The 19,538-nt window shown below is 41.8% G+C and overlaps 1 protein-coding gene across 1 annotated transcript; it reads left to right on the top strand.

Moving 5' to 3' along the window:
• The first annotated feature begins 117 nt into the window (after window positions 1-117).
• On the top strand, window positions 118-7,752 carry ATP5MG (ATP synthase membrane subunit g). The gene is made up of 3 exons (XM_032167573.2): window positions 118-254; window positions 5,479-5,639; window positions 7,553-7,752. Exons 1-3 carry the CDS (start codon window positions 203-205, stop codon window positions 7,649-7,651), a joined length of 312 nt encoding a protein of 103 aa, XP_032023464.1. The 5' UTR covers window positions 118-202; the 3' UTR covers window positions 7,652-7,752.
• The last annotated feature ends 11,786 nt before the right edge of the window (window positions 7,753-19,538 follow it).

Here is a 19,538-nt window from a genome sequence, read left to right on the forward strand (position 1 = left end):
TTCATATCCACTTTCTCCTCTATGTTGAAAAAAGTAAATTGACAGACTGGACTCTGCAAAGATCTTTGGACATTTAAATATCTTCGACCGGCGCGAAAAGAGGCGGCCTGACCTTGGAAGTGGGACGGGTCCTGCAGCGGGTCCTTCCGGCGGGTGACATTCAGCCGGCGGTTCGGGGCGACGGACTCTCCATCCCAGAACCATGGCCCAATTTGTCCGTAACCTTGTGGAGAAGACCCCGGCGCTGGTGAATGGTGAGCGCGATGTGAGACCGCCGAGGCGGGCACACGGGCGGCAGGGAGGCCTGCGATGGCCTAAGAGGAAGAAGGGGGCGGCGAAGACCCGAGGGGCCTGCGGGTGCGGGGGCGGGATGGCCTGCAGGTGGACGGAGCGGGAAGCAGGTTGGCGACTCTTTTCTAGCCTTCCGCTCGTCTCACCTGCAGATTGGGTTCTCTACACAACCTAGAAGTTCCTGAATTCTAACCACGACAGGGAAGAGAGGTAGTGTGAAGGATGCCCGGCGTTGCCCGGCATCTGCCGCCATTACGCCCCCTGAGATCGCTAAGAGCAGGGATCTAGAGGGGATGGCTCTGTTAGGAGAGCTAAGAAAAGGAAGGGCAGAAACACGTGAAAGTAAATCAATTCGGCTTCATCACATGGTCTGGTTCTCAGTGGAGTATTTGGAAGTCAACAGAAATGTTTAAGGATGGGTAAGCTTTTTGAACGTTGACTTTGCTTTCTGTCCTAGACGGATTCTAAGATACTTCCGCTTTAATCCGAGGGAAATTTTAGGTGGAAATGGACTTCATGGATGAGTATCCATGCCCCGAGAAGCATAGAACAGGATCCGTATAAACAATAATCTTTGTTACTACAGCTTAGCATTCGTGGAATTTTTTCAGCTTGAAGAGCCTCACTGGTAGACCGCTGTATTTCACAACAACCCTGAATAATCACAGCCTCTGCGTACTAGTTTATTTGGCCAGTAAATATTTCAGTTGTCTTCTCAGTGGCAAGCTATTCGTTTTATTCCTGAAGTGAGATAAGCTATATTGACGTACATTTTTCCTAGATGTGCTGTATTCCAGTAAGTGACTGAAGGTCAGATCTCTAACTTTCGCTTGGATTTATGAAATGTGAATAGAAAGCAGAACTTCAAAAAAAATGTAGTACTTTCTAGCCTATTTTGCTGTGTTTGAGTTTGATTTGGGTATTTTCTTTTTCTTTCTTTCTTTTTTTTTTTTCTTTTTTCTAGAAGACAGGGACTCACTCTGTCGCCCATGCTGGAGTGCAGTGCAGATCACAGCTCACTGCAGCCTCCGCCTCCCAGGCTCAAGCGATCCTCCCACCTCAGCCTCCTGAGTAGCTGGGATCACAGGCACGCGCCACCATACCCAGCTAATTTTTGTCTCTTTTTGTATGTTTTAAGAGACGGGATTTCGCTATGTTGCCCAGGCTAGTCTCTTAACTCCTGGGCTCAAGGGATCCTCCCGCCTCGGTCTCCTAAAGTGCCAGAGTTACAGGCCTGAGCCACAGCGCCAGCCGGGTAATTTATCCATTCTCTCCTCCCTTCCCTCCATCACCAGCCAAACTATGAGTTATTGAAGGCTCCTCCTGCAGAACCTCACAGCCTACTAGTGAAACATTTTACACATTTTCCCAAATAATTTCTTAAGCTTGCAAGAAAATCTTTTACTTTACCAAGATTGTTAAGATATCTGTCATAGAGCGCTACAATTTTATATAAATCAAAAGAGATGGCCCTGCGGCGGTAGCTTACGCCTGTAATCTCAGCACTTTGGGAGGCCAAGGCGGGCAGATGACTTGAGGGCAGGAGTTCGAGACCAGCCTGGCCAACATAGTGAAACCCCATCTCTACAAAAAATACAAAAATTAGCCAGGCTTGGTGGTGCATGTCTGTAATCGCAGCTACTTGGGAGGCCGAGGCAGGAGAATCGCTTGAACCCCGGAGGCGGAGGTTGCAGTGAGTCAAGATGGCACCACTGCATTCCAGCCTGGGCAACGAAGCGAGGCTAGTTCTCAAAAAAAAAAAAAAAGCCTGGACACCGTGTTTCACGCCCGTAATCCCAGCACTTTGGGAGGCCAAGGCGGATGGATTACCTGAGGTCAGGAGTTAGAGACCAGCCTCACCAACATGGTGAAACCGTCTCTACTAAAACAGAAATTAGCAGGGCATGGTGGCGGGCGCCTATAATCCCAGCTACTCGGGAACCTGAGGCAGGAAAATCTCTTTAACCCAGGAGGCGGAGGTTGCAGTGAGCCAAGATTGCGCCACTGCACTCCAGTCTGGCGACAGAGCGAGACTCCGTCTAAAAAAAAAAAAAAAACTAAAGAGAAAAAAGGATTAGAGGCTTCACTCTGGACTTTGTGGGTGATTTAAGGCACAATTCTTAATATTTCAAGTGGATTTTTTTTCTGGTGTGGCTTTCACATTTTTTAGGTGGCGCATATTAAGGAATTGCAAACTTTTTATGATAAAATCTAAAAAGAAAAGTAACACCAAGGTAATTTTTTTGTTATGAAATATATAATATAAACCCTTCCCTCCGTTGTTGTAAATAATTGAAAGATAACTTGTTATTCTTCCAAAAGTACTTAGAAAGGAGGACTCAACTGGACTGAAATGTTAACGTGGAAATACATTTTGCTTTATAACATACATAGGCTAGTCTATTAAATGTGAATGTTAAATATTTAATAAAAATTACTGACTATATCTGTTAATTCCCCTGGGGGTCAAAGAAGCTTATGGAAATAAGTAAATTTATCATCAGGCTTGCCTAGGAAGATCATAGAATCTGATTTTTTTTTCCCTTAACTGTGGACTTTATTTGTATTTCAATAGTTTTTCCAATAATCTTTCAGTTCCGGGATCCAATCCAGTGTACCACATTGCATTTAGTTTCTGTGTCTTCCCAACCTCCTCTGGTCTGGGACAGTTTCCCAGTCTTCCCTCATCTTTCCTGACCTTGACAGTTTTAATGTATCTAGGTATCTTGTCTGTCTAGGTATCTGTCTTGTCTAAGTATCTGTCTAGGTATCCTGAAGAATTTCCTCAATCTGGATTTGTCTGGTGTTTTTCTCATGCTTAGTTTGGAACTGTGGATTTTGAGGAAATACCACAGTGAAGAGATGCCCTAATCACATGTCAGGAGGTATATGATATTCATGTGACATCTCTGGTGATACAAGCTTTCATCACTTGGTTATAGGTTCCTCCACTGTAAAGTTACTGTTTTTCTCTCCGTGTTCTATTCTATAGAAGCAAATAACTAAGCCTATCCCATAAAGGCAAGGTGTGATTACAGTGGGGGGATTCCATCTCCTGTAGGAGGGAATATCTACATAAATTAAATAGAATTTTTCTGTGGGAAAGATTTGTCTCTTCTCCATTTATTTATCCAGTCACTTATTGTATGGACTTGTACATTTATTTCATACTTTGTGTATCAAATACTGTATTATTGCTCAAATTATTTCAGCCTTGGCTATTTGGGAGCTCTTTCGGGTTAGCACCTCTGTCCCTTTGACATACCGCCTCCCTTTCTGATCCTACAAGATGCTTCAGATTTATATTGTATTTTCCCTGTCCCAGCCTTAGAATCAGCCATTTCTCCAAGGAACCTTAGTTCCTTTTATTGGACAATAGAATTGAGAATCTAAGGTCTGGGTGCTGTTTATGTTCCTTGCTACCAGAATATCACTACTTCTAGGTCCTCTCAATTGACAGGAATATAGATATGTATCAGTATAGATGTGTATATGTGTATACATGCATACTAACCCATGCATATACATGCATATATGTATATATAATTATTTCTGTGTCTATCAGTCTGTGTATATATTAAGCTAAACCTGAGTCCAACTCTAACCCAGTACTGTGGGGTTTATTCTTGCTGCTTTTCTTGCTTACCTGTAATATCACTCAACCCCCACTGAGAAACCTAGCTCCCATTATCTACCATTCATTATGTTTTATCTCTTGTATACATGTAAAGCAGTTTCAAACTCTTTAACCTGTATCTCCTAAGAAACAAATTTACCACCTAAAATAGTGTTTATGTACAGTATACTGATTCATTTTTTTTTAAGGATGAAATATCTGTGTGTTGGAGATAATATTGACAATTGATTGACTGTTCTAAAAGACTATACTTTTTTTTTATTGTCCCATCTTACAGGCATTGGCAGTTCTATTTGGAACTATCTCTTAGAGCTTTGTGTCTGCTTAAAGGTATGCCCATATCCCCAAACACAGATGAGGGAAATAGTAATTCAGAAATACTCATATGGAGGCCGTTAATATGAGGAAAACACCAAGAGCCTTGGGTAATCTGTCTTTGAACAGTAGACACTTTATGGGCGTTCATGCTATTTTTATTACGTTTCACTTGTAATTTTTGAAACAGAGTCTCATTCTGTCCCCTAGACTAGAGTGTCATGGTGAGATCTTGGCTCACTGCAACCTCTGACTCCCGTGTTAAAGCAATTCTTGTGCCTCAGCCTCCCGAGTAGCTGGGACTACCGGCACACGCCACCATGCCCAGCTAATTTTTGTAGTTTTAGTAGAGACGGAGTTTCACCATGTTGGGCAGGCTGGTCTCAAATTCCTGGCCACAAGTGATCTGCCCGCCTCGGCCTCCCAAAGTGCTGGGTTTACAGGCGTGACCACTGCACTTAGCCTCTCTTATAATTTTTTAAATACAAAATGTCTTCCTCTTTCTGAAATCACTACTGCAGTCTCACAACTACCCTGGTTGTTAATGATCTCTTCTCTTGAAATAGTAAATACCTTGAGGAATTCCAGCTGGGTAATAGATTCTAGTTTTGGCTCTTCTTAACTATACATGTAGATTTTACTTTTATTATTTGTGGTGTCTTTGAAAGAGGAGCAGCTGTGCTTTTGTCAGAGAAAGATTTAATCCAGCACATATTGATGAGGATACCAAAATGGGTACCAGTTGTTTTAATTCCATCTGGACTTGTGGATAATATTATGATAACTTTTCATCTTGTTCTTAAGAGTGCCATTCTAAATCCTTCATCCCTTTCTTCACCTCTTTCTTCAAATTTGCTGGTCTCTCTCCAAGAAAATATGAATAAATTGACTGTTCTCTTGTTTTTAAATCCAATTTCTAGCATCTTAACAGTTAGCTAGATTTGCCATTCATAAATGAAGTACAGTACTAGCTGGCCACTAGTGAAGTACTGGCATAATTGAATGTGTTATAGCATCCTGCCTGATTGAACATCCCTGTGGCACAGGTGTTCTGCATCTTTAAAAGCCTCTTGTTACCAGGGAGCAGCTTTGACTTTTCACACCGGGTGCACATTTGGTACAAGCAGTGAATGAAGGTGATGCATGAATAAATATTTGTATCCAGCCCACACATCTGCTTCTTTCAGTCTCTAGTGAGTTCATCCTGGTTTGTTTTGTTTTGTTTTGTTTTCCAGCTGCTGTGACTTACTCGAAGCCTCGATTGGCCACATTTTGGTACTACGCCAAGGTTGAGCTGGTTCCTCCCACCCCTGCTGAGATCCCTAGAGCTATTCAGAGCCTGAAAAAAATAGTCAATAGTGCTCAGACTGGTAGCTTCAAACAGCTCACAGTTAAGGTAACCATGGGCTAAATGAAAACGGATGTGCATAACAGAAAATGTCATCCCTTGGGATTTTTCTGATTGTTTTGATTAATATATACGTTTCCAATGAGGCTGAATCCAGCATAATGAGGAAAAAAATTGTGACTGCTGAGGAAGATACTTACTTTTCTAATTTTGTCACCTGGGTAGAAATAATTAGCCCATTTTATGTCTTAGTTTCCTAAGAGTCTTAAACTTAGCAAAAAAGTGACCATTTTTATTGGGAAATTTTTTTTCCTTTCCTATATTAGATGGTATACTAAAATATGATGGCTTGCTTTGCTGAGTCTGTACTTTTTTCATCTGTAATCCTGAGATTGTCCCCAGTTCAGCCAAAACATCTCTTGAACTATGTCACAGTCAGGAAGCTAACACTTCTTATATGTAAGATAAAAATACCAAACTGGGTTATTGAATTGTGTGAAGATAAAATCTAAAAACTGTAAGAATTGGAACTTGCAGCCATACACAGTCACTTCCTGCCTGTAATCCCAGTACTTTGAGAGGCCAAAGTAGGAGGATCGCTTGAGGCCAGAAGTTCAAGACCAGCCTGGACAACATAGCAAGGCCCTATCTATATCCAAAGAAGTGAAAAAAAATTGCCAGTTGCGGTGGCATGCACCTGTAGTCCCAACTACTTGGGAGGCTGAGGCTTGAGGATTGCTTGAGCCCAGGAGTTAGAGGAGGCAGTGAGCTATGATTGTGTCACTGCCTGGGTGACAGAGTAAGACCCTATCTCTTAAAAAAAGGAAAAAAGGCTGGGCGCAGTGGCTCACGCCTGTAATCCCAGCACTTTGGGAGGCCGAGGCAGGCAGATCAGGAGGTAAGGAGATCAAGACCATCCTGGCTAACACGGTGAAACCCCGTCTCTACTAAAAATACAAAAAATTAGCCGGGCGTGGTGGTGGGCACCTGTAGTCCCAGCTACTCGGGAGGCTGAGGCAGGAGAATGGCACAAACCTGGGAGGCGGAGTTTGCAATGAGCCAAGATCACGCCACTGCACTCCAGCCTGGGTGACAGAGCGAGACTCCGTCTCAAAAAAAAAAAAAAAAAAAAAAAGGAAAAGAAAGAACTGGAACTTGGATTTTATTTGCATGATCCAAGCACAGATTACAAAAAGCCTAAATAATTGCTAGTTTTAGAGCCTACATCCTGGGAAGTGCGGTTGTTTTTCAGAAGACTTCCATAAATTTCTGGTCTAATTTGATGGGGAAAATTCACTTCCAGAAGTGCTAAAAGGAAAAGGTCCAGTTTTGTTATGGAAAGTTATTTTTTCAACTAGAATTTCAAGATCCATATTCTTGGTGCATGTATTAATAACAGTGCTTTCCTGAGCCATATGTGCATATTTCTCTTTGGGACAACAAAGTGTTGATATGAATACCAGATACTTGGTCAGAGTTAAGTCAAATACTGAATAAATAAAAATGAGGTCTAAAGGGGAAGACAGCACTTCATCTTTCAGCAGATTTTCTTTTGCCAGACAAAAATGTCTATTCAGAGACTCGGCCTTCCTAGAGCCATCCTTTCATATGAATGCCCTCTCTAAATGCGCCAGCTATATCCAGGATGTGGATTGTTTTAGGGCTCATAAAGTGTCTCATAAACTTATAATGAAAGGGTTAAGTCAGTTCAGGTCTTTAAAGAATGCTTTGAAAGAATTTATAAGCTCTGACTACTTACCTTACAAAATTGAAAGTTCAGGGGTTCTCAGCAGTTGAACAGAAGTAATGTTAGTAATTCTCAACTTTGACTAAAACTGCCTTCTAGTTTGAATAGCATCTTTTATGTTCTTTGTCTCTTTAATTCTGGAAAAGAATAGTTTCGAATATAAATATATATATATATATAAAAGATACCTTAAAATGTATGCTTCTTTTTTCAGGAAGCTGTGCTGAATGGTTTGGTGGCCACTGAGGTGTTGATGTGGTTTTATGTCGGAGAGATTATAGGCAAGCGTGGCATCATTGGCTATGATGTTTGAAGACCAATCTTTAACATCTGATTATATTTGATTTATTATTTGAGTGTTGTTGGACCATGTGTGATCAGACTGCTATCTGAATAAAATAAGATTTGTCAAAACTTAGTGTTTTCTCCATCAGATACTCCATGAAAGGTCACAATTTCTCTTGATACTAAGCTGGGTTGTCTTTAAACAACTCTAAATGCACGTCTGTTTAGCCCGCAATTGGAAAGGATATATGTGGCAATATTAACCTGGTACATGAATATATGGGGATAACATTTTAATTTGAAGTTTTGGAATATATATATTTAAGCTTTATTTCCAGAACAGTGAGGGTTAGGTCTTGGGAAACTATAACTTGCCAAAGTAGAAGAAATAGTAGTACCATATGCCAAAGTGATAGAGATGAATCATGTCAGTAGTTAGAAAGAATAACATTTCAACTGTTTCTCTTTGCTAAAAATCACAGAAAGACCCTACTGACAACATCTATGTCTGTAAAAATGTTAGAGTACTTGTCATCTTGAATATAGCCTCCCCAAGAGAGAACAGGGTGGTATTCTAAGTTTGTATCTTTGTAACATCTTTAACAGTAGGACAGAGCCATACATTTGAAATCTGATTTTTATGTGTGTGATTCGTTTGTCTGGTTTTACTACCTTTGCGAAAACAAAATACCCTACAGATACTTAAACGAGGTTATAATTTAGCATCTTCCCTGGATCTAAATAGTATATTATATCCTGAAATAAATGAAATGATTGCTATTAGTCTGTCTTCTGGAGCGATTTTATTGGGTATATAGGAGAGATTGATCATTCCTTAGCTTTTCCCCGGGATCTTACAATCGTTAATTGACTCATTGGTACTTTCCTAAATCCAGTTATTCTTGCAGCCACAGCAAAACATGCAATACCAACTGATGATAACCAAAAGGTGGTTGCATATTTATTATAAAAGCATTATGGCTCACAATATAGTATTAATCCTTTAATAGTGTTGAACCTTTATCCAGTCAATCCCAAATTTACCCACTGCATTTGGAACACTGCAATTTTAGCCTAATAAATGTCACAGCTTATCTAAGTGATAGGCAAGAAAGTCCCCGTAGAGACTGCCACGCTGCTAAAATGAAGTAATGCCTAACTTATTCCTGCAATAAACAGGTGGTCAAAACAGAAACGACCTCTTTTCAAAAAGTGCTCAAAGACTGATATGAGAATGGCAATCAGTTTCTTTTTCATATAGTGCATGATTATTCAAATTAACCGGAAAAAAACAAGGCAGGAGATCAGCTAGTGCTAGTTAAAACCTACAGACATCTAGTTGATTAATGATATGTAATGTGATTGTTTTTAATGCCACGGTCACACCAGAAGGTCCTCAAAATAAACATTTACTACTCACTTCACTGCAACTTCCTCCTCCTTTGCCATACACAACACCTCTGGTCTCCCCTGTGGCTAGTAGTGCATGTACGGAATTTTCTTAGGTTAAAATAGCAGTGAGCTCCTTGAAGTGGCCACTTGACTTCACCAGGCTTGTTTCTCTTTTTTTCGTCCTCATCAACCCCAAATATCTTCTAACAGAACTGTTGAGGCTTTCACTGAATTTGTGTGCTGCCAAGTGTTTGTCATTGGCAAACTCGGTGTTTATTGTGTACCTCCTAAGTTCCAGGCACAATTGAAATGGCAGAGACATTCATGAACAAGACTGTTACCTGTTTCACAGTTTGATCTGGTAAGACAGGTAATTAGGCATGCAATTACTATAATAAGATGTGAGAAGTACTATAATGAGGGAAGGGGAAGGTATACTTGAAAGGCTAACCCAGGGCCAGGCGTGGTGGCTCACACCTGTAATCCCAGCACTTTGGGAGGCCAAGGCGGGCGGATCATGAGGTCAGGAGTTTGAGACCAGCCTGGCCAATATAGTGAAACCCTGTCTGTACTAAAAATACAAAAATTAGCCAGGCGTGGTGGCGCACACCTGTAGTCCCAGCTACTCGGGAGGCTGAGGCAGGAGAATCACTTGAAACCGGGAGGTGGAGGTTGCAGTGAGCCAAGATCACACCACTGCATTCCAGCCTGGGCAACAGAGCAAGACTCTGTCTCAAAAAAAAAAAAGGAAGGCTAACCCAGATGAGAAGGACATTCAAGGGAGGTTGTCAGAGAAAATAGTAGCTATATAAACCAGGAAAGTACGTTAGCCAAGAAGAATGGAGCAAGGTATGCTGGCCAAGTGAAACAACCTGTGCAAAGCTATTGTCAGAAAAAGTGTAGTACATTGATGGTCTGAGAGTGTAAGTGTGGCCAAATTGCCAGGCAGAGGAGAGCACTGAGAGGTAAAGCCAGAGGTGGTGGGGACCAGATTGTATTTTATGCCTATTAAGGCTTGGACTCCTTTAAGGACAATGAATGGAAAGCCATTGAAAGATTTTGACAAGGCACAGTCCTGCCCTGAAGTAACTTGCATAGTCTAACATCAGCAGGTAATTTCAATTCCATGTAACAAAAGCCAGAATAGAAACCTGCAAACTTGCATAGGGTTCATGTAACAGTGCATGTGGTCCTGCAATTTTCTCAGTATGTAAAAGTAGAAGTACTCATTTAGTAGTAGGCATCATGAGGAGAGAGAACATAATAGTTAAGTCAAAGCCAGTTATGCAAATATTTGTCACTGTGGTCCAAAGGTTTATTCCTAAGGAAACTGCTATCTATCTGTAAGTAAAGGAGGCTTTTTGTTGAGGCTTCCATCATTTCAAAACTAATGTGGCCAGGTGCGGTGGCTCACTCCTACGATCCCAGCACTTTGGGAGGCCGAGGTGGGCAGATCACGAGGTCAAGAGATCAAGACCATCCTGGCCAACATGGTGAAACCCCATCTCTACTAAGAATACAAAAATTAGCGGGGCGTGGTGGCACATGCCTGTAGTCCCAGCTACTTGGGAGGCTGAGGCAGGAGAATCGCTTGAATCCAGGAGGCGGAGGTTGCGGTGAGCCGAGATGGCACCACTGCACTGCAGCCTGGCACAGAGCGAGACTCTGTCTCAAAAAAAAAAAAAAAAAAACTAATGTGAGGCCGGGTGCGGTGGCTCATGCCTGTAATCCCAGCACTTTGGGAGGCCAAGGCTGGCGGATCACCTGAGGTCAGGAGTTGGAGACCAGCCTGACCAACATAGTGAAACCCCATCCCTACTAAAAATACAAAATTAACCAGGCATTTTGGCACATGCCTGTAATCCCAGCTACTTGGGAAGCTGAGGCAGGAGAATCTCTTGAAACTGGGAGGCAGAGGTTGCAGTGAACCAAGATCATGCCATTGCACCCCAGCCTGGGCAACAAGAGCGAAACTCGGTCTCAAAAAAAAAAACCTAATGTGAAACTGTCCACATTGCATATTCCATCCCTTTTTTTTTTTTTTTTTTGAGACGGAGTCTCACTGTTGCCAGGCTGGAGTGCAGTGGTGTGATCTCGGCTCACTGTAACCTCTACCTCCTGGGTTCAAGAGATTCTCCTGCCTCAGCCTCCCAAGTAGCTGGGACTGCAAGCGCGTGCCACCATGTCCAGCTCATTTTTTGTATTTTTAGTAGAGTCAGGGTTTCACCACGTTGGCCAGGATGGTCTCGATTTGACCTCGTGATCTGCCCACCTCAGCCTCCCAAAGTGCTGGAATTACAGGAGTGAGCCACCACGCCCGGCCTCATCCTTTGTTTTATACATCTCAGCATTGTTCTTAGATTAACAGTTTCTCCTCTTTTCCATTCATCTCTTACATACCTAAGCATTCTACCCTGATTCCTAAGGATAGTTCAATACTTTCTTTTTAAATATTTCATACTTGTATAACACTTTACCTTTTCAAAGCACTTGCACCAACTATCTCATTTGGCCCTCAACTTTCCTCTGAAGCACGTGCCATAAATGATATACCATTTAACAAGAGAGGAACTGAGCAGAAAACATAAAACAATTTGGCTAGGATCCCAAGAGCAAAGCTGGAAGCATAAGCTGGGCCCAGGTCATGATCCTGTGTTGTAGTCTGTGCCCTGACTCTACCTGTGACCAGCTTGTGGCTCCTGCTTTGTATTTCCACAGTTCCATTCTGTATTATATATTCTTGGTCCTCCTTTGCCCTACTATTAAGTTATTTAAGATTTCTTGTCTCATTAGATATCAACCTCCCTAATCTTATGTAAAGTGATAGGTAGTTTAGTAGGACTCACTATTTCCTAATTAGTGTGGTTTTTGTTTCTACCAGGACATAAGATTGTGATGACCCTTGTGATGAATTCAGTAACAGTTCCACCAGAGGTAATCCCTTAGCAGGGAACTTACACTAGACCTGTTTACCAAACAAAAGGCCCTGATATAATAAAATACTAACATGCAAAGCCCTTGGCAATCTCCCTTCTGCCTCGACTTAGTCTCACTTAGCTGCCAACCATTGTTTCAGCCACAATTTCTAACCAATCCCCATAAAATCTAGCTTTAAATGTCATGTTATTAGAGTGTATATCCACTGTCCCTGATTGTTGCAATTTTCCACTAATCAGTTCATTCCCCTTTATTTCTTTTTGTCTTTTGAGGCAGGGTCTCGCTCTGTCGCCTGGGCTGGAGTACAGTGGCATGATCACAGCTTACTGCAGTCTCAACCTCCCAGGCTCAATCAAGATCCTCCCATCTCAGCTTCCCAAATAGCTGGAACTACAGGCACATGCCACCACACACGGCTATTTTTTTGTAGAGACAGGGTAGCCACATTGCCCAGGCTGGTCTCAAACTCCTAGGCTGAAAGAATCCCCCACCTTGGCCTCCCAAAGTGCTGCAATTACAAGCGTGAGCCACTGCAGCTGGTCCCCTTTATTTCTTGCCAATTTTGTGTCCTGGCTCACTGTCACTTTATAACACTACTTCTATCTGAATTTTTGACAATCGCAATTTCTTTTTTTTTTTTTTTTTTTTTTTGAGACGGAGTCTCGCTCTGTCGCCCAGGCTGGAGTGCAGTGGCGCAATCTCGGCTCACTGCAAGCTCCGCCTCCCGGGTTCACGCCATTCTCCTGCCTCAGCCTCTCCGAGTAGCTGGGACTACAGGCGCCCGCCACTGCGCCCGGCTAATTTTTTGTATTTTTAGTAGAGACGGGGTTTCACCGTGGTCTCGATCTCCTGACCTCGTGATCCGCCCGCCTCGGCCTCCCAAAGTGCTGGGATTACAAGCGTGAGCCACCGCGCCCGGCCAACAATTGCAATTTCAACATAACCATGGGTCAGTAGTTTCCAAAGTACAGTCCCTGGACCACAGCAGCATCAGCATCACCAGAGAATTTAGAAATGAAAATTACCAGGCTCTACCCCGGAAACTAGGAGTAGGATCTTGCAATCTGTATTTTTTTTTTGTTGTGTTGTTTTGCATTTTTTTAGAGATGGTCTCACTATGTTACCTGGACTGGTCTCAAACTCCTGAGCTCAAGCAATCTTCTTCCCTCGGCCTCCCAAGTAGCTAGGACTACAGGCATACGTCATTGCACCCAGCACAATCTGTGTTTTAATTATCTTTCCATATATAAGTCTAATGCATGCTAAAGTTTGAGAACTATTAACATAAATGATCCTTCAACCAACCTGGCCTTTTGATTCCCTAAAAACTTAACAGTTATACCTTTCACCTTCCTTAAATACTGATTCCCATCTTTTTACCAAAAACATCAACCATCTTAGTTTCAATTTCATGCATCCCTCTCTCTGACCACCTATGACCTTCCTAGCCCATTCTGTCAAATATCTCAACTACACAAATTCAGAGTTTTCATGACCATCAATAAATTGATCCTACCATCTCCCTCACCCCCTTGATGTCAGCTTTTCCCTCCTGATACAACTTATGTTCCATGATCAATTAGAAGCATTCTCTTGAATACACCTTCAACTTCCTTGCCTCTCACTCACTTCATTGTACTCACCAAAACTACCTCCTTGGCTTAATTCAGCTGTCTACCTGCTCTGCACCTACATAGCCAAATGAAGTTGGAGAAGACAAAGTAACTAGTCTGGCCAGGTGTGGTTGCTCACGCCTGTAATCCCAACACTTTGGGTAGATCCCTTGAGGCCAGGAGTTCAAGACCAGCCTGGCCAACATAGTGAAACCCCCTCTCTACTAAAAATACAAAAATTAGCTGAGCATGGTGGCACGCACCTGTAGTCCCAGCTACTTGGGAGGCTGAAGCATAAGAATCGCTTGAACCTGGGAGGCAGAGGTTGCAATTAGCTGAGATTGCACCACTACACTCCTTCCTGTTTTGGCGACAGAGCGAGACTCTGTCTCAAAAAAAAAAAAAAAAAAAAAAAAGTAGTCTCACTTTATATTCATGATGGTCAGAACCTTAAGAGAGCACTTAATACTACCAGCCAATCATATTATGTTTCTTCAGACCGCAGTTACATCCTTCAACAGATGACCTTACTTCCTACTTGACTAAGAAAATTTAAGCAATTGGAGAACTTCCAGTTACTCCCACAACATCATTATCTCATCTTACCATATCTCCACCTATATATATACACCACCTTGCCTGTACTAGATGGTTCATATCACACGCTGCAAGCACACAGAAGTCACTCGGTGCAAATGTGATGAATAAAGTGAATGTATCCATTAATGAATCTATATAAATGCTTTCCCCTCTGCCTTCATTCCTGGCACTTTCTACCTAGCACATCCACTTTAAAAACCACTTCATCACCTTTTCAGAGAAGTTTTTTTCCGATTTTCCCGAACCGCTTCCCTTTACCCTCCTGTTGATGCTTCTTGTAGCACACATCATTGTATTCTAATGCTATATTTACATTTATTTCCTTACTAAACTGTAAGCTTCTTAAGGGAGATACTGTATCTAATACACCTTTGTAATACTATCCCGTCATATAATCTGGCTTCTATGTTTTTGGTTTTGTTGAAAACAGTGAAACAGCAGACTCTTCCTACTGTGTTTGCTACTGGGTTGATAAACAGCAGAGTTTAGTGGCAATTTGCCACAGAGGGAGATGCAGGCCTGGAGGACTCACTTCCTGAAGGCCTGCAGGCTGAGACTGCTACAGAGCTGATGCCAGCTGAGTCACTCTTGCATCTCAACCTCCAACTCTGAAACAGAGATGAGGATCTCTGATTAGCCTTGTTTACTGTGCTAGCTAATGCAAAGCTACCTTTGCATATATAAGGTCTAGCAGGGAAGAACCAGGAGGTAGGCAGCAGAAGATCCTTTATAAAAGACCAAGCCTGAAATCTGAAAATCCCTGAAATTCCTTAGAAATTGATCATCTTAACTCTTTCTTTGCCAAGCCTGCATTTCCCGATTTATATCCTTGTTACAGCTGAAAGAAGCTCATCATATAAAGGTTTATAGCACCATGATTTTCCTCAGAGGATTTTACATATGCAACCTATGGATGGATCTTTATAAGAACTATACCTTGGACTTCTTGCATGAAGTTAGGAAGGTTATCTTCAGAGGCTCCAAGTTTTAATGCAGTCCAGCGTTGTCAAATCCAAAAGCAATTAAATGCTGTTGTGTGGTTTTGAATTATAGCCTGCTTGTTAAAATAGCTCCTGTTTCCCCTAAGGACAGCCTGCATTTTTACCTGATGTCATCTGACTCTGGGTCTCAAGAGAGTGGGGAACCTAATAGAACAACTGAATAAATGTAGTTCTAAGACAATCAATTATAAGGTGATGGTGGAAGAGTGGTTACCAATTTTAGTGACCTCCAGGCAGAATAATGGAAAGAAAGTCATGTAAGCCCTAGATTGGTGAAAAAAATGAAAGTAATAATGACCAAGTAAACATTAAGTCAGGGGTGATGTGGAAGACAGTGTGGCGATTCCTCAAAGACCTAGAACCAGAAATACCATTGGAACCAGCAGTCCTAGTACTGGGTATATACCCAAAGGAATATAAATCATTCTATTCTATTATATAGAATATAAATCATTTTAACATAAATCATTCTATTATGTCATTATAAATGATATAAATCATTCTATTATACAATGATGTGTGCTACAAGAAGCATCAACAGGAGGGTAAAGGGAAGCAGTTTGGGAAAATCAGAAAAAAACTTCTCCAAAAAGGTGATTAAGTTGTTTTGAAAGTGGATATACTAGGTACATATAAAGATACATATTGCAGCACTATTCACAATAGTAAAGACATGGAATCAACCCAAATGCCCATCAGTGATAGACTGGATAAAGAAAATGTGGTACATATACACCATGGAATACTATGCAGCCATAAAAAGGAACGAGATCATGTCCTTTGCAGGGATGTGGATGGAGCTGGAAGCCATTATCCTCAGCAAACTAACACAGGAACAGAAAACCAAACACCACATGTTCTCACTTACAAGTGAGGCTGAACAATGACAACACATGGACACAAGGAGGGGAACAACACCCAATGGAGCCTGTCAAGGGGAGGGCAGAGGGAGGGAGAGCATCAGGAAATACAACTAATGCATGCGGGGCTTAATACCTAGGTGATGGGTTGATAGGTGCAGCAAACCACCATGGCACACGTTCACCTATGTAACAAACCTGCACATCCTGTACATGTACCCTGGAACATAAAATGAAATTTTAAAAAGTCAGGGGTGATATTTTGCTCATCATAGCTTTACCTTAAACACCTGTGTAGTTTCATCTGCCTTTAGAATATGCTGGCAGAAATATGCTTTATTATCTGATACTCAAGTTACTACTGCAACAGGGAAACTAATTTCTACCTCACGCTGGGCTCCAAATTTCACCCTCACTGCACTGAGGGTAAACACTGAAGCCAAATGGGCCTTGATTTGGGACCCTTGTGATCCTTTGCTCTCCCATCACCATCTGACCCCACCCCACGCCTCATGTCCACCCATCCTAGAAGGAAGCTGCCTCTAAGGACTAAGTAAATCTCTCAAAGTTATTTGTGGAAAGTCCTAAGGACACAAATCAGCAACAAAATCCGTTGGGTTTTCTCCCACCTCTCTTAAAACAATTTATAATTGCGTATTTTCCTTATTTGTTCATCTCAACTTCAGCAAAAGCCTTGCAGGTTAGCCCAACCCACTCACCTAAGAAAATTTGAAACAAAATGTTACTCTCCTCACTTTTCAGTACAAAATGAAATGAAGTGGAACCATTTGCCTGAGGTGAATGAGTCAGGGGTAGGGGACTGGAATGCAGGACTTGATTCCTCGGTGTCCTAACTCTAACCACATTCCCTCTACTCTGCGATATTTGTTTATTGTACTGTGAGGAGCAGGAATAGGTAAGGGAGATGGTTCACTTTTTATGTTTTTATTCAGAAACTTACATCTGAACTCTAACTCACATGTAAGACACTCCATTTCAACTTTAGCAGGAGTAAGTGAAGATTCGTAACATATAATTTGCATCAAGCCTTGGATACGGTGACTTTTCCTGGGCCTTAAGCAAGACTATTGGCTATATATATATATATATATATTTTTTTTTTATTACATGTGACAATGTGCAGTTTTTTACATATGTATCCATGTGCCATTTGTTTCTGCACCTATTTCTTTACATTAGGTTCCCCCCTCCCCCCACCCCACAACAGTCCCCGGAGTGTGATGTTCCCCTTCCTGTGTCCATGAGTTCTCATTGTTCAATTCCCACCTATGAGTGAGAACATGCGGTGTTTGGTTTTTTGTCTTTGTGATAGTTTACTGAGAATGATGTTTTCCAGTTTCATCCATGTCCCTACAAAGGACACGAACTCATCATTTTTTATGGCTGCATAGTATTCCATGGTGTATATGTGCCACATTTTCTTAATCCAGTCTATCGTTGTTGGACATTTGGGTTGGTTCCAACTCTTTGCTATTGTGAATAGTGCTGCAATAAACATACGTGTGCAGACTATTGGCTATATATTGAGAGGGCTCTTAGTAAAGAAGAGAATAAGGCAAATAGGTGTTAATACCTAACCCTAAACATTTTAAAAAGTGATCATTTAACTCCCTAGTCTCTACCCATAATGTTTCAAAATAAGTTCTCAGTTTTTAAACTTGACACCAGGAGCTTATATAGCTTTTCATATGAGAGACATTAAGAAATGTAGCTTTTAATTCAGGCTTACCTGTTTGCATCAGAGAGTATGAGGCCTTGAACAATGATGGCCATGTTCTCTTGGTTTTATCTGTTTTTACTTTAGTTATTAGCAAAATATATACAGTTGTTTTGAAATCTAGGAATAAACAAATAAACACAATGAATGCATTATAATGTATATTCGAAAACATATCAAAACAGCCTTACCCAACTAGTCTTGAAAAAGATAACCTTTGGGAAATCTTCCAGGCCAGTCATGACTGCTGGAAAGAAAATAAGCAAATGCTTACTAAAGGGCTTTCTCCAAGTGACATATTTCTCTTAGAATTTCTAGTCTTTGGATACTGACACCTTCACCTTCATCTCAGATGACGTAGAAATTCATCTCGGAATTCAGAAACGGATAGCTTCTAGTTCCTCTGAGAATATTCCTCAATCAACAAGTTGTCTACCTAGCTAAGGCACAGCTTCCTGGAATTAAGACTGCATAACCTAGGTTATAATTAACTCAGACATCCTCCTCCTCTTGTACCTTGGCCATGACCTTAATCCTCACCTAGATTTTCCATCCCATCTACGGATACAAATTTGTTCTAAATTAGATCAACTGAACTCTATTCCTGTTAGCCTAAGATAAGTTGGCACTGGTGGCTGAAAGGAATCCTAAACCAATTTTAGACTATATTGTTAGACTTTAAGCATGACTCAAAAAAAGCTAGACATCTCAGTGGAGAGATAATATTGCTCAGTTTTATCCATTTTCCCTCATTAAAAAAAAAAACTTGGGAGGACTTTGAGAATGGTCAGTAGGATTAGAATAATGAAAGCAATTGAAGCTGTGGGAAGACTAATAGTTGACAGTGGTTTACACCTGTAATCCTAACACTTTGGGAGACTGAGATGGGAGGATCGCTTGAGGCCAGGAGTTCACAACCAGCCTGGTCAACACAGCGAGACTTCGTCTGTACAGAAAATTAAAAATAAAGCCAGGTGTGCCTCACGCCTGTAATCCCAACACTTTGGGAGGCTGAGGCAGGTGGATCCCTTGAGCTCAAGAGTTTGAGACCAGCCTGGGCAATATGGCAAAACCCTGTCTCTACAAAAAAAATACCAAAATTAGCCAGGCGTGGTGGTGTGCACCTGTAGTTCCAACTCCACAAGAGGCTAAAGCTAGAGGATTGCTTGAGCCTGGGAGGTACAGGCTGCAGTGAGCCATGATCGCACCACTGCACTCCAGCGTGGGCAACAGAGCAAGACCCAGTCTCAAAAAATAATAATAAATAAAAACTAAATTAAAAACTTAGCTGAGGGTGATGGTGCACACCTGTAGTCCCAGCTGCTCGGAAGGCTGAGGCAGGATGATTGCTTGAACCCAGAAGTTCATGGCTGCAGTGAGCTATAATTGTGCCACTGTACTCCAGCCTGGTGACAGAGTGAGACCTATGTCAAAAAAAGACAGAAAGGCCAGGCTCGGTGGCTCACACTTGTAATCTTAGCACTTTGGGAGGCCGAGGCGGGCAGATCACTTGAGGTCGGGAGTTCAAGACCAGCCAACATGGTGAAATCCCATCTCTACTAAAAATACAATTAGCCAAGCGTGGTGATGTACACTTGCAATCCTAGCTGAGGCAGGAGAAGCTCTTGAACCCAGGAGGTGGAGGCTGCAGTGAGCCAAGATTGTGCCATTGCACTCCAGCCTGGGCAACAGAGTGAGACTCTGTCTCAAAAAAGAAAAACAGTAATACTAGGCTTAGTGAATTTTTTCAAAGTAATTTGGAGGCAAACAAAAT

This window comes from Hylobates moloch, unplaced genomic scaffold (genome assembly GCF_009828535.3).
Source record: "Hylobates moloch isolate HMO894 unplaced genomic scaffold, HMol_V3 SCAFFOLD_11, whole genome shotgun sequence".
NCBI lineage: Eukaryota > Metazoa > Chordata > Mammalia > Primates > Hylobatidae > Hylobates > Hylobates moloch.

Coding starts and splice junctions, on each gene's coding strand:
- ATP5MG (XM_032167573.2), top strand. CDS start 203: ATGGCCCAATTTGTCCGTAACCTTGTGGAGAAGACCCCGGCGCTGGTG. Junction 255..5,478: donor GACCCCGGCGCTGGTGAATG/GTGAGCGCGATG, acceptor TTTGTTTTCCAG/CTGCTGTGACTTACTCGAAG. Junction 5,640..7,552: donor TCAAACAGCTCACAGTTAAG/GTAACCATGGGC, acceptor TTCTTTTTTCAG/GAAGCTGTGCTGAATGGTTT.